The sequence below is a fragment of the Leucopleurus acutus genome (assembly GCF_964270905.1).
Source record: "Leucopleurus acutus genome assembly, chromosome: 9".
In the NCBI taxonomy this organism is placed as follows: Eukaryota; Metazoa; Chordata; class Mammalia; order Artiodactyla; family Delphinidae; genus Leucopleurus; species Leucopleurus acutus.
Window position 1 is genome coordinate 37,648,984 of NC_139144.1, and position 26,782 is coordinate 37,675,765.

Here is a 26,782-nt window from a genome sequence, read left to right on the forward strand (position 1 = left end):
ACCATTGAGGATGATGTTTGCTGTGGGCTTGTCATATATGGCCTTTATTATGTTGAGGAAAGTTCCCTCTATGCCTACTTTCTGCAGGGTTTTTATCATAAATGGGTGTTGAATTTTGTCAAAAGCTTTCTCTGCATCTATTGAGATGATCATATGGTTTTTCTCCTTCAGTTTGTTAATATGGTTTATCACATTGATAGATTTGCGTATATTGAAGAATCCTTGCATTCCTGGAATAAACCCCACTTGATCATGGTGTATGATCTTTTTAATGTGCTGTTGGATTCTGTTTGCTAGTATTTTGTTGAGGATTTTTGCATCTATGTTCATCAGTGATATTGGCCTGTAGTTTTCTTTCTTTGTGACATCCTTGTCTGGTTTTGGTATCAAGGTGATGGTGGCCTCGTAGAAGGAGTTTGGGAGTGGTCCTCCCTCTGCTATATTTTGGAAGAGTTTGAGAAGGATAGGTGTTAGCTCTTCTCTAAATGTTTGATAGAATTCGCCTGTGAAGCCATCTGGTCCTGGGCTTTTCTTTGTTGGAAGATTTTTAATCACAGTTTCAATTTCAGTGCTTGTGATTGGTCTGTTCATATTTTCTATTTCTTCCTGATTCAGTCTTGGCAGGTTGTGCCTCTCTAAGAATGGGTGTTGAATTTTGTCAAAAGCTTTCTCTGCATCTATCTATTGAGATGATCATATGGTTTTTCTCCTACAATTTGTTAATATGGTGTATCACGTTGATTGATTTGCGTATACTGAAGAATCCTTGCATTTCTGGAATAAACCCCACTTGATCATATTGTATGATCCTTTTAATGTATTGCTGGATTCTCTTTGCTCTTATTTTGTTGAGGATTTTGGCATCTATATTCATCAGTGATACTGGTCTTTACTTTTCTTTTTTTGTAGTATCTTTGTCTGGTTTTGGTATCGGGGTGATGGTGGCCTCGTAGAATGAGTATGGGAGTGTTCCTCCCTCTGCTATATTTTGGAAGAGTTTGAGAAGGATGAGTGTTAGCTCTTCTCTAAATGTTTGATAGAATTCATTCAATGAGTATGGGAGTGTTCATATTTTCTGTTTCATCCTGGTTCAGTGTTGGAAGGTTAGATCTTTCTAAGAATTTATCCATTTCTTCCAGGTTGCCCATTTTATTGGCATAGAATTGCTTGTAGTAGTCTCTTAGGATGTTTTGTATTTCTGCGGTGTCTGTTGTAACTTCGCCTTTTTCATTTCTAATTTTACTGATTTGAGTCCTCTCCCTCTTTTTCTTGATGAATCTGGCTAATGGTTTATCAATTTTGTTTATCTTCTCAAAGAACCAGCTTTTAGTTTTATTGATCTTTGCTATTGTTTTCTTTGTTTCTATTGCATTTATTTCTGCTCTGATCTTTATGATCTCCTTCCTCTGGTAACTTTGGGTTTTGTTTCTTCTTCTTTCTCTAGTTCCTTTAGCTGTAAGGTTAGATTGTTTATTTGAGATTCTTCTTGCTTCTTCAGGTAGGCTTGTATTGCTATAAACTGCCCTCTTAGAACTACTTTTGCTGCATCCCATAGGTTTTGGATCGTCGGGTTTTCATTGTCATTTGTCTCCAGGTATTTTTCGATTTCCTGTTTGATTTTTTCAGTGATCTCTTGGTTATTTAGTAATGTATTGTTTAGCCTCTATGTGTTTGTGTTTGTTATGTTTTTTTCCCTGTAATTGATTTCTAATCTCATAGCATTGTAGTCAGAAAAGATGCTTGATATGGTTTCAATTTTCTTAAATTTACTGAGGCTTGATTTGTGACCCAAGATGTGATCTATCCTGGAGAATGTTCTGTGCACACTTGAAAAGAAAGTGTAATCTGCTGTTTTTGGATGGAATGTCCTGCAAATATCAATTAAATCTATCTGGTCTATTGTGTCATTTAAAGCTTGTGTTTCCTTATTTATTTTCATTTTGGATGATCTGTCCATTGGTGTAAGTGAGGTGTTAAAGTCCCACACTATTCTTGTGTTACTGTCAATTTCCTCTTTTAGAGCTGTTAGCAGTTGCCTTATGTATTGAGGTGCTCCTATGTGGGGTGCATATATATTTAAAATTGTCATATCTTCTTCTTTATTGATCCCTTGATCATTATGTAGTGTCCTTCCTTGTCTTTTGTAACATTCTTTATTTTAAAGTCTATTTTCTCTGATATGAATATGGCTACTCCAGCTTTCTTTTGATTTCCATTTGCATGGAATATCTTTTTCCATCCCCTCACTTTCAGTCTGAATGTGTCCCTAGGTCTGAGGTGGGTCTCTTATAGACAGCATATATATGGGTCTTGTTTTTGCATCCATTCAGCAAGCCTGTGTCTTTTGAGTGGAGCACTTAATCCATTCACGTTTAAGGTGATTATCGATATATATGTTCCTATGACCATTTTCTTAATTCTTTTGGGTTTGTTTTTGTAGGTCCTTTTCTTCTCTTGTGTTTCCCACTTAGAGAAGTTCCTTTAGCATTCATTTTAGAGCTGGTTTCGTGGTGCTGAATTCTCTTAGCTTTGCTTGTCTGTAAAGCTTTTGATTTCTCCATCCAATCTGAATGAGATCCTTGCCGGGTAATCTTGGTTGTATGTTCTTCCCTTTCTTCACTTTAAGTCTGTCATGCTACTCCCTTCTGGCTTGTAGAATTTCTGCTGAGAAATCAGCTGTTAATCTTATGGGAGTTCCCTTGTATGTTATTTGTCGTTTTTCCCTTGCTGCTTTCAATAATTTTTGTCTTTAATTTTTGCCAATTTGATTAGTATGTGTCTTGGTGTGTTTCTCCTTGGATTTATCCTGTATGGGACTCTCTGTGCTTCCTGGACTTGGGTGGCTATTTCCTTTCCCACATTAGGGAAGTTTTCAACTATAATCTCTTCAAATATTTTCTCTGGTCCTTTCTCTCTCTCTTCTCCTTCTGGGACCCCTATAATGCAAATGTTGGTGTGTTTAATGTTTTTCCAGAGATCTCTTAGGCTGTCTTCATTTCTTTTCATTCTTTTTTCTTTATTCTGTTCCGCAGCAGTGAATTCCACCATTCTGTCTTCCAGGTCACTTATCCGTTCTTCTGCCTCATTTATTCTGCTGTTGATTCCTTCTAGTGCATTTTTAATTTCAGTTATTGTATTTTTCATCTCTGTTTGTTTGTTCTTTAATTCTTCTAGGTCTTTGTTAAACAGTTCTTGCATCTTCTTGATCTTTGCCTCCATTGTTTTTCCACAGTCCTGGATCATCTTCACTATCATTATTCTGAATTATTTTTCTGGAAGGTTGCCTATCTCCACTTCATTTAATTATTTTTCTGGGGTTTTATCTTGTTCCTTCATCTGGTACATAGCCCTCTGCCTTTTCATCTTGTCTATCTTTCTGTGAATGTGGTTTTTGTTCCACAGGCTGCAGGATTGTAGTTCTTCTTGCTTCTGCTGTCTGCCCCCTGGTGGATGAGGCTATCTAAGAGGCTTGATGGGAGGGACTGGTGGTGGGTAGAGCTGGCTGTTGCTCTGGTGGGCAGAGCTCAGTAAAACTTTAACCTGCTTGTCTGCTGATGGGTGGGGCTGTGTTCCCTCCCTGTTGGTTTTTGGCCTGAGGCAACCCAAACTGGAGTCTACCCGAGCTCTTTAGTGGGGCTAATGGTGGACTCTGGGAGGGCTCACGCCAAGGTGTACTTCCCAGAACTCCTGCTGCCAGTGTTCTTTTCCTCATGGTGAGCCACGGCCACCGCCGCTTCCCCGCCCCCCCTGCAGGAGACACTGCAACACTAGCAGGTAGGTCTGATTCAGTCTCCTATGGGGTTACTGCTCTTCCCCTGGGTCCTGATGCACACACTACTTTGTTTGCCCTCCAAGAGTTGAGTCTCTGTTTCCCCCAGTCCTGTAGAAGTCCTGCAATCAAGTCCCGCTAGCCTTCAAAGTCTGATTCTCTAGGAATTCCTCCTCCTGTTGCCAGACCCCCAGGTTTGGAAGCCTGACGTGGGGCTCAGTACCTTCACTCCAGTGGGTGGACTTCTGTGGTATAAGTGTTCTCCAGTTTGTGAATTACCCACCCAGCAGTTATGGGATTTGATTTTATTGTGATTGCGCCACTCCTACTGTCTCATTGTGGCTTCTCCTTTGTCCTTCGATGTGGGGTATCTTTTTTGCTGAGTTTCAGCATCTTTCTGTTGATGACTGTTCAGCAGTTAGTTGTGATTCCGGTGCTTTCGCAAGAGGGAGTGAGAGCACATCCTTCTACTCCACCACCTTGAACCAATCTCCAGTTTTTAATTTTTGTCTGTGTTGGGTCTTCATTGCTGTGCATGGGTTTTCTCTAGTTGGGGCCAGTGGGGGCTACTCTTCCTTACTGTGTGCAGGCTTCTCATTGTGGTGGCTTCTCTTGTTGTGGAGCACGGGCTGTAGGCATGCGGGCTTAAGTAGTTGCTGCATGCGGGCTCTAGACTGCAGGCTCAGTAGTTGTGGCACACTGGCTTAGTTACTCCGCGGCATGTGGTGTCTTCCTGGACCAGGGCTCGAACCCGTGTCCCCTGCATTGGCAGGCGGATTCTTAACCACTGTGCCACCAGGGAAGTCCCTTCCCTCAGTTTTATTCCTTGTTTTTATCTTCAGCAACATGAAGGGTCCTTTTTTTTTTGCACATAAAAATCTTTTAGGTGTTTATGGAAATTCTTACTAAATGAAGAAGTTTGCTGTTTGTCCCAGGTATCATTAGCCTGTACTACCTATATGAGCTTGTCTAGCTAGACTGACTCCTTGTTATGTAGGTGTCTGGGAGATTTGTTCCACCAACAAATGTGATCCCCCAAAATCTACAGACTCATGCATTTTGTTAACAATTGCTGATTACTGCTGTTTTCATCTGTAAATTAGTTTGAAGTATTTAAAAGCCATATAGTTATATTTTGTTATCAAGACACAGATCCAGAATTGTTCAATTCCAACAAGCGTAGTGTTCTATGAATGTATTAAACTTGTAATCCAAAGCACTTTCAAGGCACATGAAACTTTTAACAGTATATAATTCTGGCTAAGATTTGTTGAGGGCCTACTAAATGTTAGTTTTTAGGGTGAAAATGGGCTGTTTTTATTTAATCTTCACAAACCTATGAAATAGTCCCACTTGCAGAAGAGAAAATTGAGTGTCACTAAAGTAAAATAAGTTACCCGACCTCACACAATTAGAAAAGTGTCAGAACCAAGTGTCGATCCTAGAGAGGTACGCTTCAGAGCCTGCTTTTTTGAACCACTATCTCATACTGCCTGCTAGTCTGGTTACTGTTTCTTTTCTTTCTTTTTTTAATAGCAACAAACATGGTTCAACTTGGATGCTTATGAAAGTATCTTGAATATACACCCATTTACCGAACTTTTCAAGTAAAAGAAAAAAAATAGATTGACTTTGCAGAATTTAAATACATTTTTAAATGAGGTCATTTGATATTTTTTAAGAGAAAAAGCATCCAATAAATGAAAATCAATAAATATCTTTTGAGTCTGGACAGTGAGTGAGGAGATGTTTTAGGCCTGGGGATAAATAGTTAACAATACAAAATAGCCTCAAATTGCATACTTTTGGCAAATAGCAATTAGGGCAAGCAGTAGAGGATGATTGGGGCGGCAGGGGTGGACACGTGGTTAGGGAAGAACTCTCTGAGAGGATAATACCTGAGCTGAGAAAACAGCCAGGGAACACTGAAGGAGAGAGGGTTTCAGACAAAAGGAATATCCTATGCACAGACCTGTCAGGAGTCTGGCCAGTTTGAGAGATGGAAAGATTTGCAGGTCTGGAGCATAATGAACAAAGAGGAGAACCAAGGAGAATAGGGGCACGTAGAGAGAGGAAAGAGGTCATGTATGGTAGGAAGTGCAAATTATATTGTAGTTGCAGGGAGAAAAGAGATATGTGGGACTCCAGCCATCTTCCTATAAAAAGCAACAATAGCTACCTATTTCAGATGTTTTAAAATATCTTTAAATATTTAAATATGTTAAACATTTAAAAATAACTAAATATTTAGAATATATTTTCATCTAAGAATGCAAAGTTGTTTTGCCTTAGAATTCTGAACCCAGCTTACTTGTATGAAAACAACAATATCCCCAAATTTAATGGGCACAATATCACTGATATCTTCTCATATTTACAGTATCATATATTACAAAGCATCTTTTCAAGTTCATTACCTCATTTGATTCTCATAATAGCCCCATGCTTAGCCAAAACAAATATAATTTGTACTGTTTCTGTTTGAGAGACAAGAATATTAAGTCACAGAAAAGTGAGTTTGTTGCCAATTAGACCCAAAATACAGATCAACTAATTCCAAGTCCTGTGTCCTTTCTTTATATAACTAGCCCCATGGTTCTCAAAGTGTGATCCCTAGACCAGGAGTATCAGCACTCACCTGGGAACTTGTAGGAAATGCAAATTGCAGGTCCTACTCCAGACATAATGAATCAGAAATTCTAACAGTGGGGCCCAGCACACCTAACAAGTCCCCCAGGTGATGCTGATGCCTGCTAGTTCGGAAACCGTGGTACTAGATGGTAGTGATTCTCCAGCCCATGAGAGCAGTGTGAGGAAAACTTCCTGTAAGAGGAAAGTACACATTCATTCCCCATAATTTCCATGATAACTTCATCAGCCTCACATGTGCTAGTAGATGATTATCAGTCATGTAGCTGTGGCCCAGGCCCTTACACTACTGGCTCCAACCTATGACATTACTTAATAAATCGTTTGACTACCTGACTCTTCATTGTACTGATTTGATTTGTAAAATGAGTTGGAAACCAGTTTTACTTAGCGTGATCATCACGATTTCAGGCCAAGGGAAAACAATTTTTTGTCTGAATTAAAAGCAAACCCATTAAGAGAATCCACTACCTGAAATTTCTCCTTGATAATACTTTTGGTTGTTTTATATTATATTATTGTTTTAATTTTTACTTTCTCAAGACTCTATTCAATCATTGGAAGTCTGTAAAGGAAATATGAAATGGAAATCTAAGCTATAATTTTAGTATGGTCTTTGGCTGGGATTTTTAAAACAACATCTCAAAAAGTAAAATACTACATATTTCATTTAATCTAAGGTGTCATCAATTACAGCACAAAATAATTGTGACCATGTTTTTACAAACCACTATGTAAATTAAAAAAAAAAAAACATTGCCCACCCAACAATTAAATGCCATCAAATGCAAGAGGTATTCCGATTCAGACATGTTAAAGTATGAAAAAGTATCAATGAAATATAGCATGTATTTTACTGTACAGTTGCAGCTGTCATCCTCCTTTAGGATGTATGTATTTTATTTTCAAAAGCAATGTTGACCTGGCCCCAGTTATGGTACAGTTACAGTAATTTTGCTCTTCAAAGTTAAGCAGTAGTCATCGTAGCCTAAGGATTGTTTCATGACATCAGTAACTAAGCACTGCAGATGGAAAATATTCTTCTATAATTTGGTATCTGAGCTGTCATGTGGTATAAGGAAAGCAATTGAGTGAGAAAATGAAGGCAGGGTAACAGTAAAACATGGAGCTCTCACTGAATAAATCTTTTGCTTGTCATTTAAAAATAAAATCATTCCCAAATCTAAGATTTGTAATTTTTTATATGCTGACATTTTCCCTTCTTAATTAACCATGCTGCTTCTTTATAATGACTGTTAGTTACATATAAGGAAGCCGTGTTGCATAAGACATTTCTGAATATAAATGTCCTGTAAATCCACTTCCCCCTGTCTTTGCAGGGGGCAATGTACTTGCTTAAGAGCACAACAAAGAGATGTACTGGTATGCAGAAATTTTGAGCCAAAGACAAAATGAGTCCCTAACTAGTTCTTGCACAGAAAGCTTCATGAGAAACAGTGCACACGGTCTGCAAAATGGTAAGCTCCCATATGTTAAAAGAGCTCTGGTTACTTTTTTGACTTGGAGAATTTTATTTAAATAAGAACATTTTTGTTGTGAAAATTTCCTTTTATTTTTTCTGTATTTTCTCAATTTGGAATAAGCTTCTACAGTAATTAAAAACTCTCCTTATTTATCTGGGATATTTTTAATAACCCATTGAGCCAAGTGGAAAATATGCTGAGCTGGAAGTTAAAAGACATGAGATCAAGGTGTGGTTTTGTTATTCCTCAGCTCTGTGAGCAAGTCACTTAATTTTTCTGTCACTTTTTTTTTTAATTTGGAAGTTATGTGACTGTAAAATCCATGATTGCAGGGTATAAAACAAAAGAGTGCTTCATATATATTATCTCATTTAATCATAAAAATGAAATGAGAAAATGCAGGGAAGTATTGTGTACAGTGCCTAGCACAGAGTAAACACTCAACGATTTCCAGTAGGTATTATTACTGTACCAACAATAAAAACAACACTGCCAGAACAAAATTAACGTTCCTTTTCCAGGTAAGAAAACAATCTTCAAGACGTTGAAATGACATTCCTGTGGTCTTCCTAAGGGCCCAGGCCAGGATTATGACTTGTCTACTGGATGACCAGCCTGTGCTTTCAACCTCAGAGCCATGGTGCCCTCCACAGTCATTCACAGCATAGCCAGTCAGATGGGCTTTGAGTAGCCCATCTTTTCGATTTAAATTTAATTCCCAAAGTACTGCTTAAAAACACCTTAAAATTATAGTATTTTATCTATCACATGATTTCTAGCCCATTAAAGTTCGGCTGAGACTTGAAGAATTTTAGTACCCAACAGCCTCTCTGCCAATTTTAACTTGAAAGGAAGGGGTGTATATACAAAGTGTAAAATGGTAAAGAGAAGAGGAAAGAGCAGATTTGGTGGGTGTATGTGGTTGTGAGACAAAGGACATGTACTGCAGTTTGAGGAATAGTTATGGAAGGTAGAAGGCATTCCTTCCTTCTTCAGCTGCCTCCCTCCATGTTTGTAAGTGCTTCATACTGAAAAAGAGACAGAAGCCCAAACTGACTAGAAAAGTCAGGTAAGGTAACATCCAGGCAACAGGAGACTTGTGAAGGGATGTTCACTTCCACACTATTCACAATAGTGAGAACCTGGAGACAACGTAAAGGTCCATCGATAGGAGGATAGATAACGTACACTATGGTGTCTGTCCATAATGGCCCAGTACAGAGAAATTAAAAGGATATATAAACATTCATGAGCATATGTCAAAACAAAGATATTAAAAGTGAAAAAAAGCAACTTCCTTAAACTATATGTACAGAATAATGTAAATACTTACCTTTTGCTATATATGGTAAATTAAAAACCATACTCACTAAAATAATATTGTATAGTGTGTGTTTGTGTGCGAGTGTGTGTGTGTGTGTGTGTATGTACAGGAAAGTATACAAATTATGACAGTGGTTATGAGGGGAATGGGAATAAGACTTAGAGACAGTGATTCAGTGATTAAAGGGAAGTCCTCGCTCATCTGCAATTTTTATTTCTTTTATAAACAAAAGATTTGGAGTAAACATAATAAAAATATTTAGCTGCTGCCAATTCTGAATAGTGGAAGTAATAAAGTTGTTATATAATTCTCTGTATTATACATCTTTTAAATCGCCCAAAATAAAAAATATTTAGAATGGATGTATGATTTTAGACAAAATTTCTGATTTCCCAAATTACACTAGTTTATTCTCTCTAAAATGATGACATATCAACGTGCAAATCCTTGATATGATGTTTATAATGTCGGTGTGACTTCCAGTTATGAGATATGAAGATTAGCTTGCCCTGCAACACATATCTGAAGTTTGTTTTACAGATAAGAAATCTTTGGAAAACTGAACACTCATTTTTTTTATTGTCTACTTCAAAGTTCAGTAATATATAACAAAATAATTATGCCAGGCATAATGGGAGAAGCAAATCAGCAAGTAGAAAGAGACAAACTATTCTCTGCTTCAAGGTAAAGATCGTGGGTGTGTGTGTGCGTGAGTGTGTGTGTGTGTCTGTAGTGAAGCCTATGGACCCCTTCTCAGAATGTTTTAAAATGTACACAATAAAGTACACAGAAAACAAAATAAACTACTATAGAAAGGAGCTACCAAAATATGGAGGAAAGCCATGGTGTAATACATCTAATTCTATATTACTGCATCAAAGAACTAAAGCAGCTGGCCTGACATGTATCATCACTTCAAAGTAATGGTGAGAATAACTGATCATTGGAAATATCTACACAACAGTAAAGTGATATGAAAACAGCTGCCATTTCTATTGGTGACAAGGCTACCTATTTTACTGATATAGCTATGGTTTGTTGCCTATATTTATAATGGGAGAAAATACATTCCTAAATTCATACAGCTAATAAGGGGCAGGATTAGTAAAAATAATGTAATTTTTTCCCATCCAAGTTCATGAGCCCCATGAATTCTATCCATGGATTCCCAGGAGGCCTGCAAACTCAAATTTAAGAACGTCTGAGACAGAAATATGCCCACCATCCATTCATCTACCTCTACTTCCAAACTATTGCTTAAATTTGCATCAGTTGGAAAATTAGATAATCAAGTATGCTAGTTATATACACAAAGAATTAAGCAGAATCTCAGTAAGAGCAAGAAGGTATGTCTATACATTTATAAGTGGACCTTCTGCATCAATTTTTGCATTTCAGAAGTTCTTCTGTTTGTTTTCTTATTCTTAACTGTGTTTCAGATAGTTCAGTTGCTAAAAATGCACCACTGGATAATTTCTTCTGCATCAGCATATTAATATTAATATTAATATTATTAATGTCAAGATCCAAGCACACTTCAATATACCAAGACAAACTGCAGAGTTTTTAGGCAGGCAGTGCCTGAGTTATCCTCACTACAAAATAATGATGTCTCATTTTTCAAAAAAGAATTGTAATTTATTCCAATTGCCCCAGACTAATTACAATGTGAGAATGCATGTGGATACGAAAATGTGAGACAAAGGTACTTCTCCTCCTAACCTGACTTTTAACTGAATGGACATATGCTTTTTATTCACCTAGAATCCTGAATAGCTTCCTAGGACCATTCTGACCATTTTGTTCAAATAAGAGTATAAAATTCTTCTTACATTTGCGTTGTGTATTTTGTGTTCAAATACCTCATCTAAAATCTCAGACTTCTGTTGAATGTTTAGAATTGTTGAAATGATGGCCACAATAAAATTCAAAACTATTACCTCACAATGCTTAATCATTTATTCCTTATGTTGTAGGTATAATTATTTCCCTACTCTCCTACTTTTTTTTTTTTTTTGGCTGATTAAGAAACTAACTTGATTACAAAATTAATTAGGAACAAAGTTGAGATTTAAACATAGAGCTTCTGACCCCCCCCAAACGAGCTCTTCTGCACTCTCCCATATTTTTTCACACTTATTTCAGGTATATTATTTAAAGGAGTCACTCTCCCCCGTCTTGTTTTTCTGAGGAGAGATGAAATGAGTTTTCTCACCATCTAGATTCTAGCAGTTTTTAATACTCAGTGCTTCTGCCCAAGGCCCATTACTAAGGAAATCATTACTTCCCATTTAATATTTACAATATTTTCAATAATATTTCTATTAAAGGAAATATTGAATAAGTGACCATTGTCAGAAACACAGGTCTGTGTTCATTAAAATATTATAGGAGTTATGAATATGTAGTCTTAAGACCTGGAAATAAGTAGCAGTGATAGAGGGATAGCAAAACCCCAAATAATCATGAACTCCCATATACTGGAAGGAAGGGTCTGAGTTAGCTAAGAAATCATGGGTTCATTTTACCTTTACTCATTAAAAAGAAATAATAAAGTTACTTAGACGATGTGCCAGGTGCTGGTCCAGCTTCTGAGGACACAGCACAGAAGTATATAACAGAGGTTAATCTGATGGTAGATGGATGGGAGGATACTTTGAATAATCAACCAGCATGATATTCCCCCAATTTCCACCCTAATATAAAAGAACAGAAGCAGTTCAAGTTTAAGGTTGATCTTTCATGAAGTGACATTTGGTAGGTGTCTTCCAGACACTTCTTTTCTCCACACCTGTTTGCTGTGGCCTGAAATTCTATTATGAGAAGACAAACCATTGTTGCCACAATTGCAGAAAAATAATAAAAGATTCAACTGCCAAACAGAACTAACACACTAGCTGGAATGTACTCATTTAAAAAAGTATAATCGGGTAATAAAACACACAGTGAATATGATCCAGTCCTTTACAGGCTTTGATAATGGGGAGAAAATTAGAGACCTCAGACAGCCATGGGCATTTTAAGGTAAAAGCAGAATCATTAGTGAGGGAAGAACAAGTAAAAATGAAAATCTACTTATACTTCTGGCTCAGTCTGCCTTCAATTCTATGGACAAATAAAATGCATGGCAGAGGACACTGTGAAACAGACCCTCCTGAATACGCACGAGAGAAGCACAAATATCCATCATTAGCAGATGAAGTAGATCAGCATAGCCTCATATGTTTAACGCACTTGTCTCCTGGCACTGATTTGTTGACTGGCTTAGCACTCAACTTCTTAGAGACTTATTTCTGGAGAGTTAACCAATGAAGGGATTTTTGTCCTTCCCTGAGATTAACTCACAGCTAAGTACCAATTCAATTAGACCGGTATCTGCCCCACAATAGTGTCTCTCCCTGACAGACATTCCACAAGGGAAAAAGGAATGAGAGGGTCACTCAAAAGAATAAAACATTCTATCAAGGAGAAGATGGTAATTCAAAACTCTAAGACATGTTATTTGATTTTTTCCCCAACTATTATCTATTCTTTGTTTGTCAAAATAACACTTGTGTATTGGCTGAGGGAAGTGGTTTCTATCTCAAGGACTATAAAACTACTCTCTGTTTATAAAAAGAGCATGTGTTTGTTTTTTTTTAATCACACATGGCTATCATCTCACAATGATTTTTGCATTATTCCAAAGAAAGGAAAGTTCTTACACGATAAAAGCAATTTGCACATATGAGTTCACTACCTGAAGCCATGGAAAACAGAAAATATACAGATGTATTGAAAAGAAAGAAAAAATATGTTTTGTTGTAAAATGAATTTGAACTAAAACTTTTTTTTTAATGGTGACAACACTGTTAAGCCAGGGGGTGCTGCAATATGGTGAATCAATTTTACTCAATTTTACTGTTTGAACATGGCACTTAGTTGTTTTATGCCAAACTTCTTAAACTGCAACCTGAAGACGGTTCCAAGATCCAAACAAGAGTATTTAAAAAGATAAGCTGATAACTTTAAGGTAAAGTTTGATGTAAGGTTTAGGGTAGGACACAAAGATACTCATTCCATTCAGCTTGGGCCTTAATCCTGGTGGTTAATTGGAAGAACAGCATAGATTTCAAACAACTAATTAAGCTAATTTATTTAAAACTTCAGCACAAACAAGTCTGAATATTTGTATTCTACTCTCACAGCAAAGAACGTTCAATATGTGAAGAGATGAGAGGAGAAAAGAGGAAGAAAAATACTACTAGCCAAGAATCAACTTTAATTTTAAATTACCTCTATATGTGAGCTGAGACTTTTGTCAAAGTATCAACCAATACTTAAAAAAAAAAAAATCAGGGAATTAATTAGATGTTTAAAAACAAAAATACTTTCATTTTGATTTATCTTTTCCTTTCAGAACTATCAGACAAAAGTTTTTTAGAGGATTTATTCAATGTGCTAAGACAAAATTTTGGCATCTCTGACAAGACAGTAACCTCCAAACTACTCTCTAAAATCCTTAAACATTCTACTTCGGGCAAGGGTGGGTTTTGCAGGAATGGGAAAGAAATGTGTTTCTTTCATTTCTACCTGCTTTTTACTTCAGGTTTTAGCCCATTTCTAGCCTCATTTTGGGACTCCCCTCAAATGGAGAATGACTTCTGGCATAGGACAGTGAAGGACCAATATTAATTGTCTGTCCAGACCAAAGCAATATAAATGCATTTGACAGGTGGTTAGAAAGGAAAAAAAAGAGACCCAGGTGTGTGCTATTTGGGGAATAAATATACAGTGGTCCAGTAATCCTAACCTCTACCCAGTTAGGATGGCAGCATCTCTAGAAAATATAGCTGGCAAATTGAGACCTGCATGAGATGATCTATACAAAAAGTTGCTCATATATGATGTCCTGCTGTTTTTCATTTAAGTAGCATGGAACTAGTCGGTGTCTGTCACAGACTGCTTGTGGTTAAGGGTCCTGGGCACCAAAATGGCCTCTGTAGTGTGCACACAAGTTCTCTATTCTCATGCATTTTTTTTTTTTTTTTGCGGTACGCGGGCCTCTCACTGCTGTGGCCTCTCCCGTTGCGGAGCACAGGCTCCAGACGCGCAGGCTCAGCAGCCATGGCTCACGGGCCCAGCCTCTCCGTGGCATGTGGGATCTTCCCGGACCGTGGCACGAACCCATGTCCCCTGCATCGGCAGGCGGACTCTCAACCACTGTGCCACCAGGGAAGCCCCTATTCTCATGCATTTTATGAAACATTTTTCTTTGTGGAAAACATCCAGTAAAAGCTTATGCAATTTCATCTAACTACAAATTCAGGATAAGCACTTGGGTTTAAACCCCAAGTATTTCAGATGGTAAAATAAATTCATTTTCTCATCTATGAAATACGTGAACTGTTTTAGATAACCTTTACCACAGCCTCTTTGGGTTCTAAGATTGCCTCTCCTCATTGTGTATCTTTTCCTTATTGAACTGCATATACTCAACAAAGGGTCAATTTTTAAAATCTGTATCTGTGTTTTTCTTAGGAAACAAGTCAGCTAGTAAGGAAGCAATGCTCTGTTGAATAGAAAAGACAAAAAAAAGAGAAGAAATAGATTGGGGGGGGACTGGAGAAATTATAGATAAACTTATCCTGGGATAGAAAACAACGAAGAGCATCCCCCCAAATTATAAAGGAAACACAACATAAAGAAGGTCTTGGTGCATTGTATTAAAGCTAACAAGAGGTAGAAACTTCCAAGATGACATTTGAGATTTGAGTTTGAATTTGACTTGGCAAAACATGAACAAATAAACAAGCAAACAAAAAGATTAGTTCCTTCCAGCTAGTTCAGACTTGTTACAACTTTTCCCCTTGGCAGGGAGAAAGATCCAAATATAGACATTCCTCCCTCTGAGGGAGATTCTTGGATTTAATGGCAAAGGACACCTTTTCTAGATTTCCATCTTTGCTCCATGTGTTTTCTATTGTTTGGGTTTTTCTCAATTTAGGGTACAAGCATTTTTTTCCCCTTTATTTAAAGTAAACTATTCACCAGTCTTGACCCAAATGAGGTTTATCTGCAGTGAAAAGACTGACTTCCATGTGAGGGGGATTCCACAAAGAAAAAGGATAATAAAGATATGGGATGTGAACAAACACCTCTCTATTCAATTTTACCAGAATTGTGAATTATGCTTTGTTTGTGTTTGTAGAGCTGCCTCTTTCAATATATTTTCAATAGACAACAAGGCACCAAGAACGCTGAGTAAATAACAGATGTTAAAAATAGCTACTACCTAACAACGTTACTGGAAGAATTAAAGTGCAGAAAACTCTGTCACATGTAAAGCCAATTTAAAACAAAGGCTGGCATAATACTGGTTCTTTGGTTCTTTTCAAATTAATAAAACACATTAGCTCCAAACACATCTCTCTCACTTAAAACTATTTGGGTTGTTTTCAGTTTGTTTCTTTTCAACCCCCACTAAAATACACAATAGTGGATACTATTCTTGGTGTAATTTTGCTTTTTTTCCTTCATCTTTTTTTAAAAAATATATATCCAGAGTGCCAGCATACATCTGCATGTGTGGACTATACATATGCCTTGTTTTCATACTCGGAGAGCACGGAAATTCTTCTTAAAGAAAGACTCTTTATACCAGATTCCATTAGGTCATGTTATTCAAATACAATATGACACAAAATTCATTTGTTCATTTGGTGTCTAGCTACTAAGGAATACAGCCAAAAAGTTAACCTTTGCAGAACAACAGAATAGCAGTAGAGATCCTGATCATTGCCCATAGGCATGTACAGAACCTCTGAGCAAGGGGAACTACACTTTTGTATTAAAACCTAGAAGAGCATAGCATTATTGGGAAACTGCTATTTCTACCCCATATACAATGAAATAAATGCAGTGACTTCCATTCTACTTGCAAAAGCCCAGTAGCTTTTCTAGACCTCTCAAGTCATTTAACATATTTTAAACAGAAGCCCTATCACTTCTGCCTTTAAATAGCAAAACACAACTCCTGAAAAACCAAAGGTTCTGAAATGTCCCTTCAAGCCCACCAAAGGCAATGATTTAACTTTGCTCTTCTTAAAGACCAATTTCTACAGAGGAATGAATCTGACAAAGCAGTGAACACCATCTAAAATCATTTTTGAAAGTCTCACCTAAGTTACTATTCACATGTAAAAAATGCTGTCTATTACTTACATTTTGCTGTCACTTTGTAGCCCCCCAGAGGAGGGGCGTGGCCTTCTAATGCATCAAATCCAGCAGAAACCAGGACCATGTCCGGATCAAACTCTTTGGCCACAGGCTTCACTATAGTCCTGCACGGTAAAAAGGCAACCAGTTACCCATGGGAATGGCAAATACCTTTAAAAATTGTGCAGTGAAAATGACTTGGTACAACCTCAAGAACATCCCAAGAATAAAGAAAAGGGGAAAAGAAAACACTATTTGAATGGACCAAAAACTTATCATTTTCTTAATACTGAATCACTGTTATTTTAGCATCCCAATTCAGTCTTTTTTTCTCCAAATTAAAAAAAAAAAATGCTCTGCAGGTACATTCTAAATCCCGTCATATTACATGAACATCTGTGGCTGTTTTATCCCACTGCCTATAAAAAACTGCTTCTTCCAAGGGAGTGACTAATGTTTTACAGAGGAAAGTCGAAGCTTTAGTGAAAACCCGGCTTGCTCCAGTTAGTGAGAACTTGGTGTAAATTTGAACTATAAATTTCTTTTGGGAAAAAGTTGCTTTTCCAACTTTTTTTAAGAAACATTTTAAAATGTTTGTCGTGGTAGGGGGTGACTCTTGCAAAGGAAAAACACGAAATTCCTTTAATAGAATCCAGATTATAATGTTAAGCGAGTCCAAGGTCAGAGACACCAGGAATGTGGCAGTCTCATCCCTGACAGCAGCCCCTGCTGGTCCCACTCAGACACTTCAGCACTTACCTCCTCAGCCTTCTCAGCCTTCCCTAACCCCTTCCTCCTCAGAGCTGGATTTGAGAGAGAATGACTAGTGGATGCTCCTGGGCTTTATAAAACCAAATGGTTTTTTGCTGCAGGCTTCAAGACCAGTGTGCCATCATTTAAATTCAAAATTTCAAAGACTATTTAATGAAATGGGAATAGTTCACACTACTGTGAATTTAAAAATTAGTAAGTTCTCTTTTGTGTGTTTGGGAGAAACAACTAGACCAAATATTAAAATAGCTATCGTTGAACGATGACATAATTAAGTTCTTCTAACTTTTGTATATTTGCAAATTTCCCATATTTTTTACAATGACCACATATTAGTTTTATACTTAAATCTTTCTGCATGTAAACAAGAAGTTGTTCACGTTATAAAATAAAAAAAATACTTATTTGAAACTTACCTACATAGAGATAAAAATGAATTAAATATCTTTCATAACTGTACTACTGTCATAAAAGTATAGAAGTTCAATCCTTCAAAATCATAAATGTACACGTAAGTGACTTCCACGACAGCCTTGCCAACATTTGGAAAGCTACTTATACCTGAATTGGCCCATCTGTGAAAGTGAAAATTTAATTTTGTTTACCATGTACCACTTCATTATTTTACTCTTCAGTAAAATTAAGAATCTCTAATACATTATCAGGAGAGATATTCAATACTGTTCCTTCCTAATAATACCAATAATTTTTTACAAAAGCGTCACATGTTATGAAGTCACTACTTTTCATATGTGTGAAACAGCCATGTTATGTATGTTGTTGGAATATTAGATGTTGGAATAAATTGTCTCAAAGAATCAAGAGTGTTTTACCAAGGTACTCCATCTATTTAGCTTGATTAATCCTATGTACAATCTTAGAGAACAAACACTACACTCTTAGGAAAATATGGAGGTAGATGATTAAGCAATGCTGTCCCTTCAGTCATATGCATTACAGTAACCATGCATTATAGTTTTCCACCTCCTTTCCCTCTCTTTGGAAGATTTCCTCCCCTACTCTTCTTTCTCCCCAGTCAATCTATACTTGTAAGATTAATTGAAGGGTAAACATCCTTCAAGGCACAGCTCACTTACTACCTTCTCCATAAAGGCTTCTCTCTACATATGGATATAAAATGTATATGTATATATTTTTGAAAGACAAAGAACAGGAGACAAGGTCTGCAAACATAATTTTAGAATATGGGAAATTTACAGATGATGTACAGAGGGGAAAGCTGAAGCATAAGTGTAAATCTGCAGAGAGGGAGCCACAAAAAGCAAGCTGACTTTTCTCTGTCTTCCTGGAGGAACAAACTGGCCAAAGAGAAAATACCTAGAGAGACTGACATTTCTGAGTCACTCGGACCAACAGTCAGGTTTTTTCCTCTATTTTCCTATAGTGAATTCACCAGTCAAAAAGGCCCCCTCAGTTATACAGAGCTCTCACTTATCTTTTCAATGCCCCTTTCTCAAATATGATGGACTGCGTGAAGAAAGTTTCTAGCATGAAAGACAAGAAAAGTAACATGCAAACAAATGAATAAATGAAAGGGAAGTCTGCAAACAAGAGAAAATGCAGGGAAGAGACTATAATTACAGAAATTTTGATTATCCTCAAAGACATAATACATCTATGAAATGAAAAGAGGGTGCTATTAAGAAAAAGAAGAAACAGCAAACAAAATGTGTAATAGACTTTTTAGAAGATAAAGTTGACAAATTCTCTCAGAAAGTACAACACAAAACGGAGATGTGAAAAATAGGCAAGAAACCTGAAGGACCCATTTAGGAAATTATGTTATGAAGGAAAGTCTAAGGAAAATATTTTAAAAATTATAATCTCATATACATCCAAGCTGCAAAACTGAGTAGATAATAGAGTTTCAGATATTTAAAATATCAAACAAAAAGATATTATCTCCCACAAACATTATCAAAGGAAGGTATTGGATGCCTCCATCAAAATGAAGGCATAAACTAAAAAAGAGAATGAGACAGAAACCATTCCCTCCAACAAAACATTTTTATAAATGTCCATTTTTGCCATAATGAAAAAAAAAGATCTAACCTTAGAACAAAATAGAAATTTGGTCTGCAATTGGAAATTTGATATGGACTGGAGTTGGTTTTAATTCCAATGCAACTATTTTGTTAATAAAGACCTTACCCACTTACAGAGGAAATATGTTTATTTGGAGATACGCCACGTATCTCCAAATATACAGAATCCACTAGTTTCTGTCTGAAGCAAATACCACATTTGTTATGTATGTTATTCCTGAATATACAAACGTGGATTTTACAATTTCACACAGGCTTTCAAAATGCTCTATTTCACAAGACTAATCCTATACACTTGAATTCACTCCAAAAAATAAGGAAAAATGGAAAATTTGAAAAACAATACATCACTTGATAAACTCCTTCCATTTAAAAATATACATGCTTAGAATTGTGTCCGAGTAGTAGCTGTTTGTTGAATGAGTCAATGATGCACGATTATAAGAGTTGTGTAATGCTATGCTACAATAGATTCTGGGATTTGAAGAACTCTATGATAACAGGTGCTTATTGGTGGTGATATTGATAAGGTTCATTCAGGCATTTTAACAAGTATGGATTCAGTGTCTACCATGTTGTAAATACTGTTTGGCTTAAAGATGTGCTAAATTTTGAACTGAAACTTATTTATTTTCCCATTGTTAGTATTAAACTCTTTAATACTCAGTTCTCTGATAAACTGATGAGACTAAGACTCCACAGATCTCCTTATTGTGGCAAGTATTTTAGCAATGTACGTGGAAGTGTTTGTACTCTTCTTTTTATGTTAGTCTAGATTGATTTTTATTCAAAAGATCTATCATGTTTGAAAGACTGAAAATATATTGGGAGTACTGAGTGGGGAAAATAATATAATTTTTCTTAAATAGAACAAATCCTCAAAGGCATTTACTGAATATTTTATCTGAATTATTGGATTTTATGGTAAAACACAGCAAACAAAGCATATGTGTTAGTCCCTCATTATTTCCCAATATCCCATTGGAAGAAAATTATAAAAATATACATATGGGGGCTTCCCTGGTGGCGCAGTGGTTGAGAGTCCGCCTGCCGATGCAGGGGACACGGGTTCGTGCCCCGGTCCAGGAAGATCCCACATGCCACGGAGCAGCTGGGCCTGTGAGCCATGGCCGCTGAGCCTGTGTGTCCGGAGCCTGTGCTCCACAATGGGAGAGGCCACAACAGTGAGAGGCCTGTGTACCGCAAAAAAAAAAAAAATGAACTCATGGCTTTAAATATATATCAGGCAAACAGACTCAGAAAAACCTTTAGATATGTGTGTATGTATGGGTTATTACGCATTTCCTAAAAGCAATGACAGCACAGTAGCAAACAGTACAGTTAGCAACAATCTGCAAAAAAAGGATCCAGGCGAGGAGCTTCAAGATGGCGGAGGAGTGAGACATGGAGATCTCCTTCCTCAAAACAAATACATCAGAAATACATCTACATGTGGAACAACTCCTACAGAGAACCTACTGAAGCTGGCAGAAGACCTCAGACCTCCCAAAAGTCTGAGCTGTGTAGATGACAGGCTCTTTGTACTCCAGCCAGGTGTCAGGGCTGTGCCTCTGAGGTGGGAGAGGCAAGTTCAGGACACTGGTCCACCAGAGACCTCCCAGCTCCATATAATATCAAACGGCAAAAATCTCCCAGAGATCTCCATCTGAACGCCATGACTCAGCTCCACACAATGACCAGCAAGCTACAGTGCTGGACACCCTATGCCCACCAAGTAGCAAGACAGGAACACAACCCCATCCATTAGCAGAGAGGCTGCCTAAAATCATAATAAGGTCACAGACACCCCAAAACACACCACCAGACATGGGCCTGCCCACCACAAAGACAAGATCCAGTCTCATGAGCCAGAACAAAGACACTAGTTCCCTCCACTAGGAAGCCTACAAAACCCACTGAATCAATCTTAGCCACTGGGAACAGACACAAAAAACCGGAAACTACGAACCTGCAGCCTGCGAAAAGGAGACCCCAAACACAGTAAGTTAAGCAAAATGAGAAGACAAAGAAACACAAAACAGATGAAGGAGCAAGGTAAAAACCCACCAGACATAACAAATGAAGAGGAAATAGGCAGTCTACCTGAAAAAGAATTCAGAATAATGATAGTAAAGATGATCCAAAATCTTGGAAACAGAATGGAGAAAATACAAGAAACATTTAACAAGGACCTAGAAGAACTAAAGAGCAAACAAACAATGATGAACAACAAAATAAATGAAATTAAAAATTCTCTAGAAGGGATCAATAGCAGAATAACTGAAGCAGAAAAAAGGAATAAGTGACCTGGAAGATAAAATAGTGGAAATAACTACTGCAGAGCAGAATAAAGAAAAAAGAATGAAAAGAATTGAGGACAGTCTCAGAGACCTCTGGGACATTAAATGCACCAACATGCAAATTATAGGGGTCCCAGAAGAAGAGAAAAAGAAAGTGTCAGAGAAAATATTTGAAGAGATTATAGTTGAAAAGTTCCCTAATATGGGAAAGGAAATAGTTAATCAAGTCCAGGAAGCACAGAGAGACCCATACAGGACAAATCCAAGGAGAAACACACCAAGACAAATATTAACCAAACTATCAAAAAGTAAGTAAAAAGAAAAAATATTAAAAGCAGCAAGGGAAAAAGGACAAAAAACATACAAGGGAATCCCCATAAGTTTAACAGCTGATCTTTCAGCAGAAACTTTGCAAGCAAGAAGGGAGTGGCAGGGCTTCCCTGGTGGCGCAGTGGTTGAGAGTCTGCCTGCCAATGCAGGGGATACGGGTTTGTGCCCCGGTCCGGGAAGATCCCACATGCCGCACAGCGGCTGGGCCCGTGAGCCATGGCCAATGAGCCTGCGCGTCCGGAGCCTGTGCTCTGCAACGGGAGAGGCCCGCATACTCAAAAAACAAACAAACAAAAGAAGCGAGTGGCAGGACAGATTCCAAGTGATGAAAGGGAAAAACCAACAACTAAGATTACTCTACCCAGCAAGGATCTCATTTAGATTTGATGTAGAAATTAAAACCTTTACAGACAAGCAAAAGCTGAGAGAATTCAGCACAATCAAACCAGCTTTATAACAAATTCTAAAGGAACTTCTCTAGGCAGGAAATACAAGAGGAGGAGAAGACCTACAATAACAAACCCAAAACAATTAAGAAAATGGTAATAGGAACATACATATCGATAATTACCTTAAATGTAAATGAATTAAATGCTCCAACCAAAAGACACAGACTGGCTGAATGGATACAAAACAACACCTGTATATATGCTGTCTACAAGACACCCACTTCAGACCTAGGGACATATACAGACTGAAAGTGAAGGGATGGAAGGAGATATTCCATGCAAATGGAAATCAAAAGAAAGCTGGAGTAGCAATTCTAATATCAGACAAAACAGACTATAAAACAAAGACTATTACAAGAGGCAAAGAAAGACACTACATAATGATCAAGGGATCAGCCCAAGAAGAAGATATAACAATTGTAAATATTTATGCACACAACATAGGAGCACCTAAATATATAAGGCAAATACTAACAGCCATAAAAGGCAAAATCGACAGTAACACAATCATAGTAGGGGACTTTAACACCCCACTTTCACCAATGGACAGATCATCCAAAATGAAAATAAATAAGGAAACACAAGCGTTAAATGATACATTAAACAAGATGGACTTAATTATTATTTATAGGACATTCCATCCAAAAACAACAGAATACACATTTTCTCAAGTGTTCATGCAACATTCTCCAGGATAGATCATATCTTGGGTCACAAATCAAGCCTTGGTAAATTTAAGAAAATTGAAATTGTATCAAGTATCTTTTCTGACCACAACACTATGAGACTAGATATCAATTACAGGAAAAAATGTGTAAAAAATACAAACACATGGAGGCTAGACAATACACTACTTAATAACGAAGAGATCATTGAAGAAACCAAAGAGGAAACAAAAAAATACCTAAAAACAAATGACAATGAAAACACGATGACCCAAAACTTACGGGATGCAGCAAAAGCAGTTCTAAAAGGGAAGTGTATAGCAATACAATCCTACCTTAAGAAACAAGTAACATCTCAAATAAACAACCTAAGCTTACATCTAAAGCAATCAGAGAAAGAAGAACAAGAAAACCCCAAAGTTAGCAAAAGGAATGAAATCATAAAGATCAGATCAGAAATAAATGAAAAAGAAATGAAGGAAATGATAGCAAAGATCAATAAAACTAAAAGTTGGTTCTTTGAGAAGATAAACAAAATTGATAAACCATTAGCCAGACTCATCAAGAAAAAGAGGGAGAGGACTCAAAGCAATAGAATTAGAAATGAAAAAGGGGAAGTAACAACTGACACTGCAAAAAAACAAAGGATCATGAGAGATTACTACAAGCAACTATATGCCAAAAAAATGGACAACCTCGAAGAAATGGACAAATTCTTAGAAATGCACAACCTACCAAGACTGAAGGAAGAAATACAACATATAAACAGACAAATCACAAACACTGAAATTGAAACTGTGATTAAAAATCTTCCAGCAAACAAAAGCCCAGAACCAGATGGCTTCACAGGCGAATTCTATCAAACATTTAGAGAAGAGCTAACAACTAATCTTCTCAAACTCTTCCAAAATATAGCAGAGGGAGGAAGACTCCCAAACTCATTCTACAAGGCCACCATCACCCTGATACCAAACCATACAAAGATGTCACAAAGAAAGAAAACTACAGGCCAATATCACTGATGAACACAGATGCAAAAATCCTCAACAAAATGCTAGCAAACAGATTCCAACAGCACATTAAAAGGATCATACAATATGATCAGGTGGGGTTTATCCCAGGAATGCAAGGATTCTTCAATATACGCAAATCAATCAATGTGATACGCCATATTAACAAACTGAAGGAGAAAAACCATATGATCATCTCAATCGATGCAGAGAAAGCTTTTGACAAAATTCAACACCCATTTATGATAAAAACCCTCCAGAAAGTAGGCATAGAAGGAACTTTCCTCAACATAATAAAGGCCATATATGACAAACCCACAGCCAACATTGCCCTCACTGGTGAAAAACTGAAACCATTTCCACTAAGATCAGGAACAGGACAAGGTTGCCCACTCTCACCAGTATTATTCAACATAGTTTTGGAAGGCTTAGCCACAGCAATCAGAGAAGAAAAAGAAATAAATGGAATCCAAATTGGAAAAGAAGAAGTAAAGCTGTCACTGTTTGCAGATGACATAATACTATACATACAGAATCCTAAAGATGCCACCAGAAAACTACTAGAGATAATCAATGAACTTGGTAAAGTAGCAGGATACAAAATTAATCCACAGAATTCTCTTGAATTCCTATATACTAATGATGAAAAATCTGAAAGTGAAATTAAGAAAACATTCCCATTTACCACTGCAACAAAACAAATAATACCTAGGAATCAACCTACCTAAGGAGACAAAAGACCTGTATGCAGAATACTATTAAGACACTGATGAAAGAAATTAAAGATGATACAAACAGATGGAGAGATATACTATGTTCTTGGATTGGAAGAATCAACATTATGAAAATGACTATACTACCCAAAGCAATCTATAGATTCAACTCAATCCCTATCAAACTAACACGGGCATTCTTCACAGAACTAGAACAAAAATTTTCACAATTTGTATGGAAACACAAAAGACCCCAAATAGCCAAAGCAGTCTTGAGAAAGAAAAAGGGAGCTGGAGGAATCAGGCTCCTGGGCTTCAGACTATACTACAAAGCTACAGTAATCAAGACAGTGTTGTACTGGCACAGAAACAGAAATATAGATCAAACAGGAACATAGATCAATAGGAAGCCCAGAGATAAACCTACGCACATATGGTCACCTTATCTTTGATAAAGGAGGCGAGAATATATAGTCGAGAAAAGACAGCCTCTTCAATAAGTGGTGCTGGGAAAACTGGACAGCTACATGTAAAAGAATGAAATTAGAACACTCCCTAGAAAAATAAACTCAAAATGGATTAAAGACCTAAATGTAAAGCCAGACACTGTCAAACTCTTAGAGGAAAACATAGACATAACACTCTATGACATAAATCACAGATCCTTTTTGATCCACCTCCTAGAGAAATGGAAATAAAACCAAATATAAACAAATGGGACCTAATGAAACTTAAAAGCTTTTTCACAGCAAAGGAAACCATAAACAAGATGAAAAGACAATGCTCAGAATGGGAGAAAGTATTTGCAAATGAAGCAACTGACAAAGGATTAATCTCCAAAATTTACAAGCAGCTCATGCAGCTCAATACCAAAAAAACAAACAACCCAATCCAAAAATGGGCAGAAGACCTAAATAGACATTTCTCCAAAGAAGGTATACAGATTGCCAACAAACACATGAAAGAATGCTCAATATCACTAATCATTGGAGAAATGCAGATCAAAACTACAATGCGATATCATCTCACACCAGTCAGAGGGGCCATCATCAAAAAATCTACAAACAATAAATGCTGGAGAGGGTGTGGAGAAAAGGGAACCCTCACACACTGTTGGTGGGAATGTAAATTGATACACCCACCTGGAGAACAGTATGGAGATACCTTAAAAAACTAAATATATAACTACCATATGACCCAGCAATCCCACTACTGAGCATATACCCTGAGAAAACCATAATTGAAAAAGAGTCACGTACCACAATGTTCATTGCAGCTGTATTTACAATAGCCAGGAAATGGAAGCAACCTAAATGTCCATCAACAGATGAATGGTTAAAGAAGATGTGGCACATATACAGAATGGAATATTACTCTGCCACAAAAAGAAACGAAATTGAGTTATTTCTAGTGAGGTGGATGGACCTCGAGTTTGTCATACAGAGTGAAGTAAGTCAGAGCGAGAAAAACAAATACTGTATGCTAACACATATATATGGAATCTTAAAAAAAAAAAAAAGGTCATGAAGAACCTAGGGGCAAGATGGGAATAAAGATGCAGAACTACTAGAGAATGGACTTGAGGACACGCGGAGGGCGACGGATAAGCTGGGACAAAGTGAAAGAGTTCTAGTGTATATATGCACATATATACACTACCAAATGTAAAATGGATAGCTAGTGCGAAGCAGTCGCGTAGCATACAGAGATCGGTTTAGTGCTTTGTGACCAGCTAGAAGGGTGGGATATGGAGGGTGGGAGGGAGGGAGATGCAAGAGGGAAGACATATGGGGGTATATGTATATGTATAACTGAATCACTTTGTTATAAAGCAGAAACTAACACACCATTGTAAAGCAATTATACTCCAATAAAAATGTTAAAAACAACAACAAAAAAGGATCCAGGGATCCCTGGAGAAGTGGTTGATTCCAGGCCTGTGTCAGGGAAAATACAAAGTATTTCTGGAATATCTTCTGGTGACAGAAAACAATGAAAGGCTCAAAGAGATAGGGGCATGTCAGTAGGGCATATAAGGCAATGTGAAAGAGCTCC

The 26,782-nt window shown here is 37.2% G+C and overlaps 1 protein-coding gene across 1 annotated transcript in view; it reads right to left on the minus strand.

Annotated features, from left to right (window-relative positions):
- HDAC9 (histone deacetylase 9) overlaps positions 1–26,782 on the minus strand; it is a gene marked incomplete at its 3' end in the record, with an annotated part of 936,726 nt that overhangs the window by 126,613 nt on the left and 783,331 nt on the right. The window contains exon 22 of the mRNA XM_082846537.1: positions 16,430–16,548. Coding sequence (XP_082702663.1) covers positions 16,430–16,548 — 119 coding nt within the window. The remainder of the gene's footprint in view (positions 1–16,429; positions 16,549–26,782) is intronic.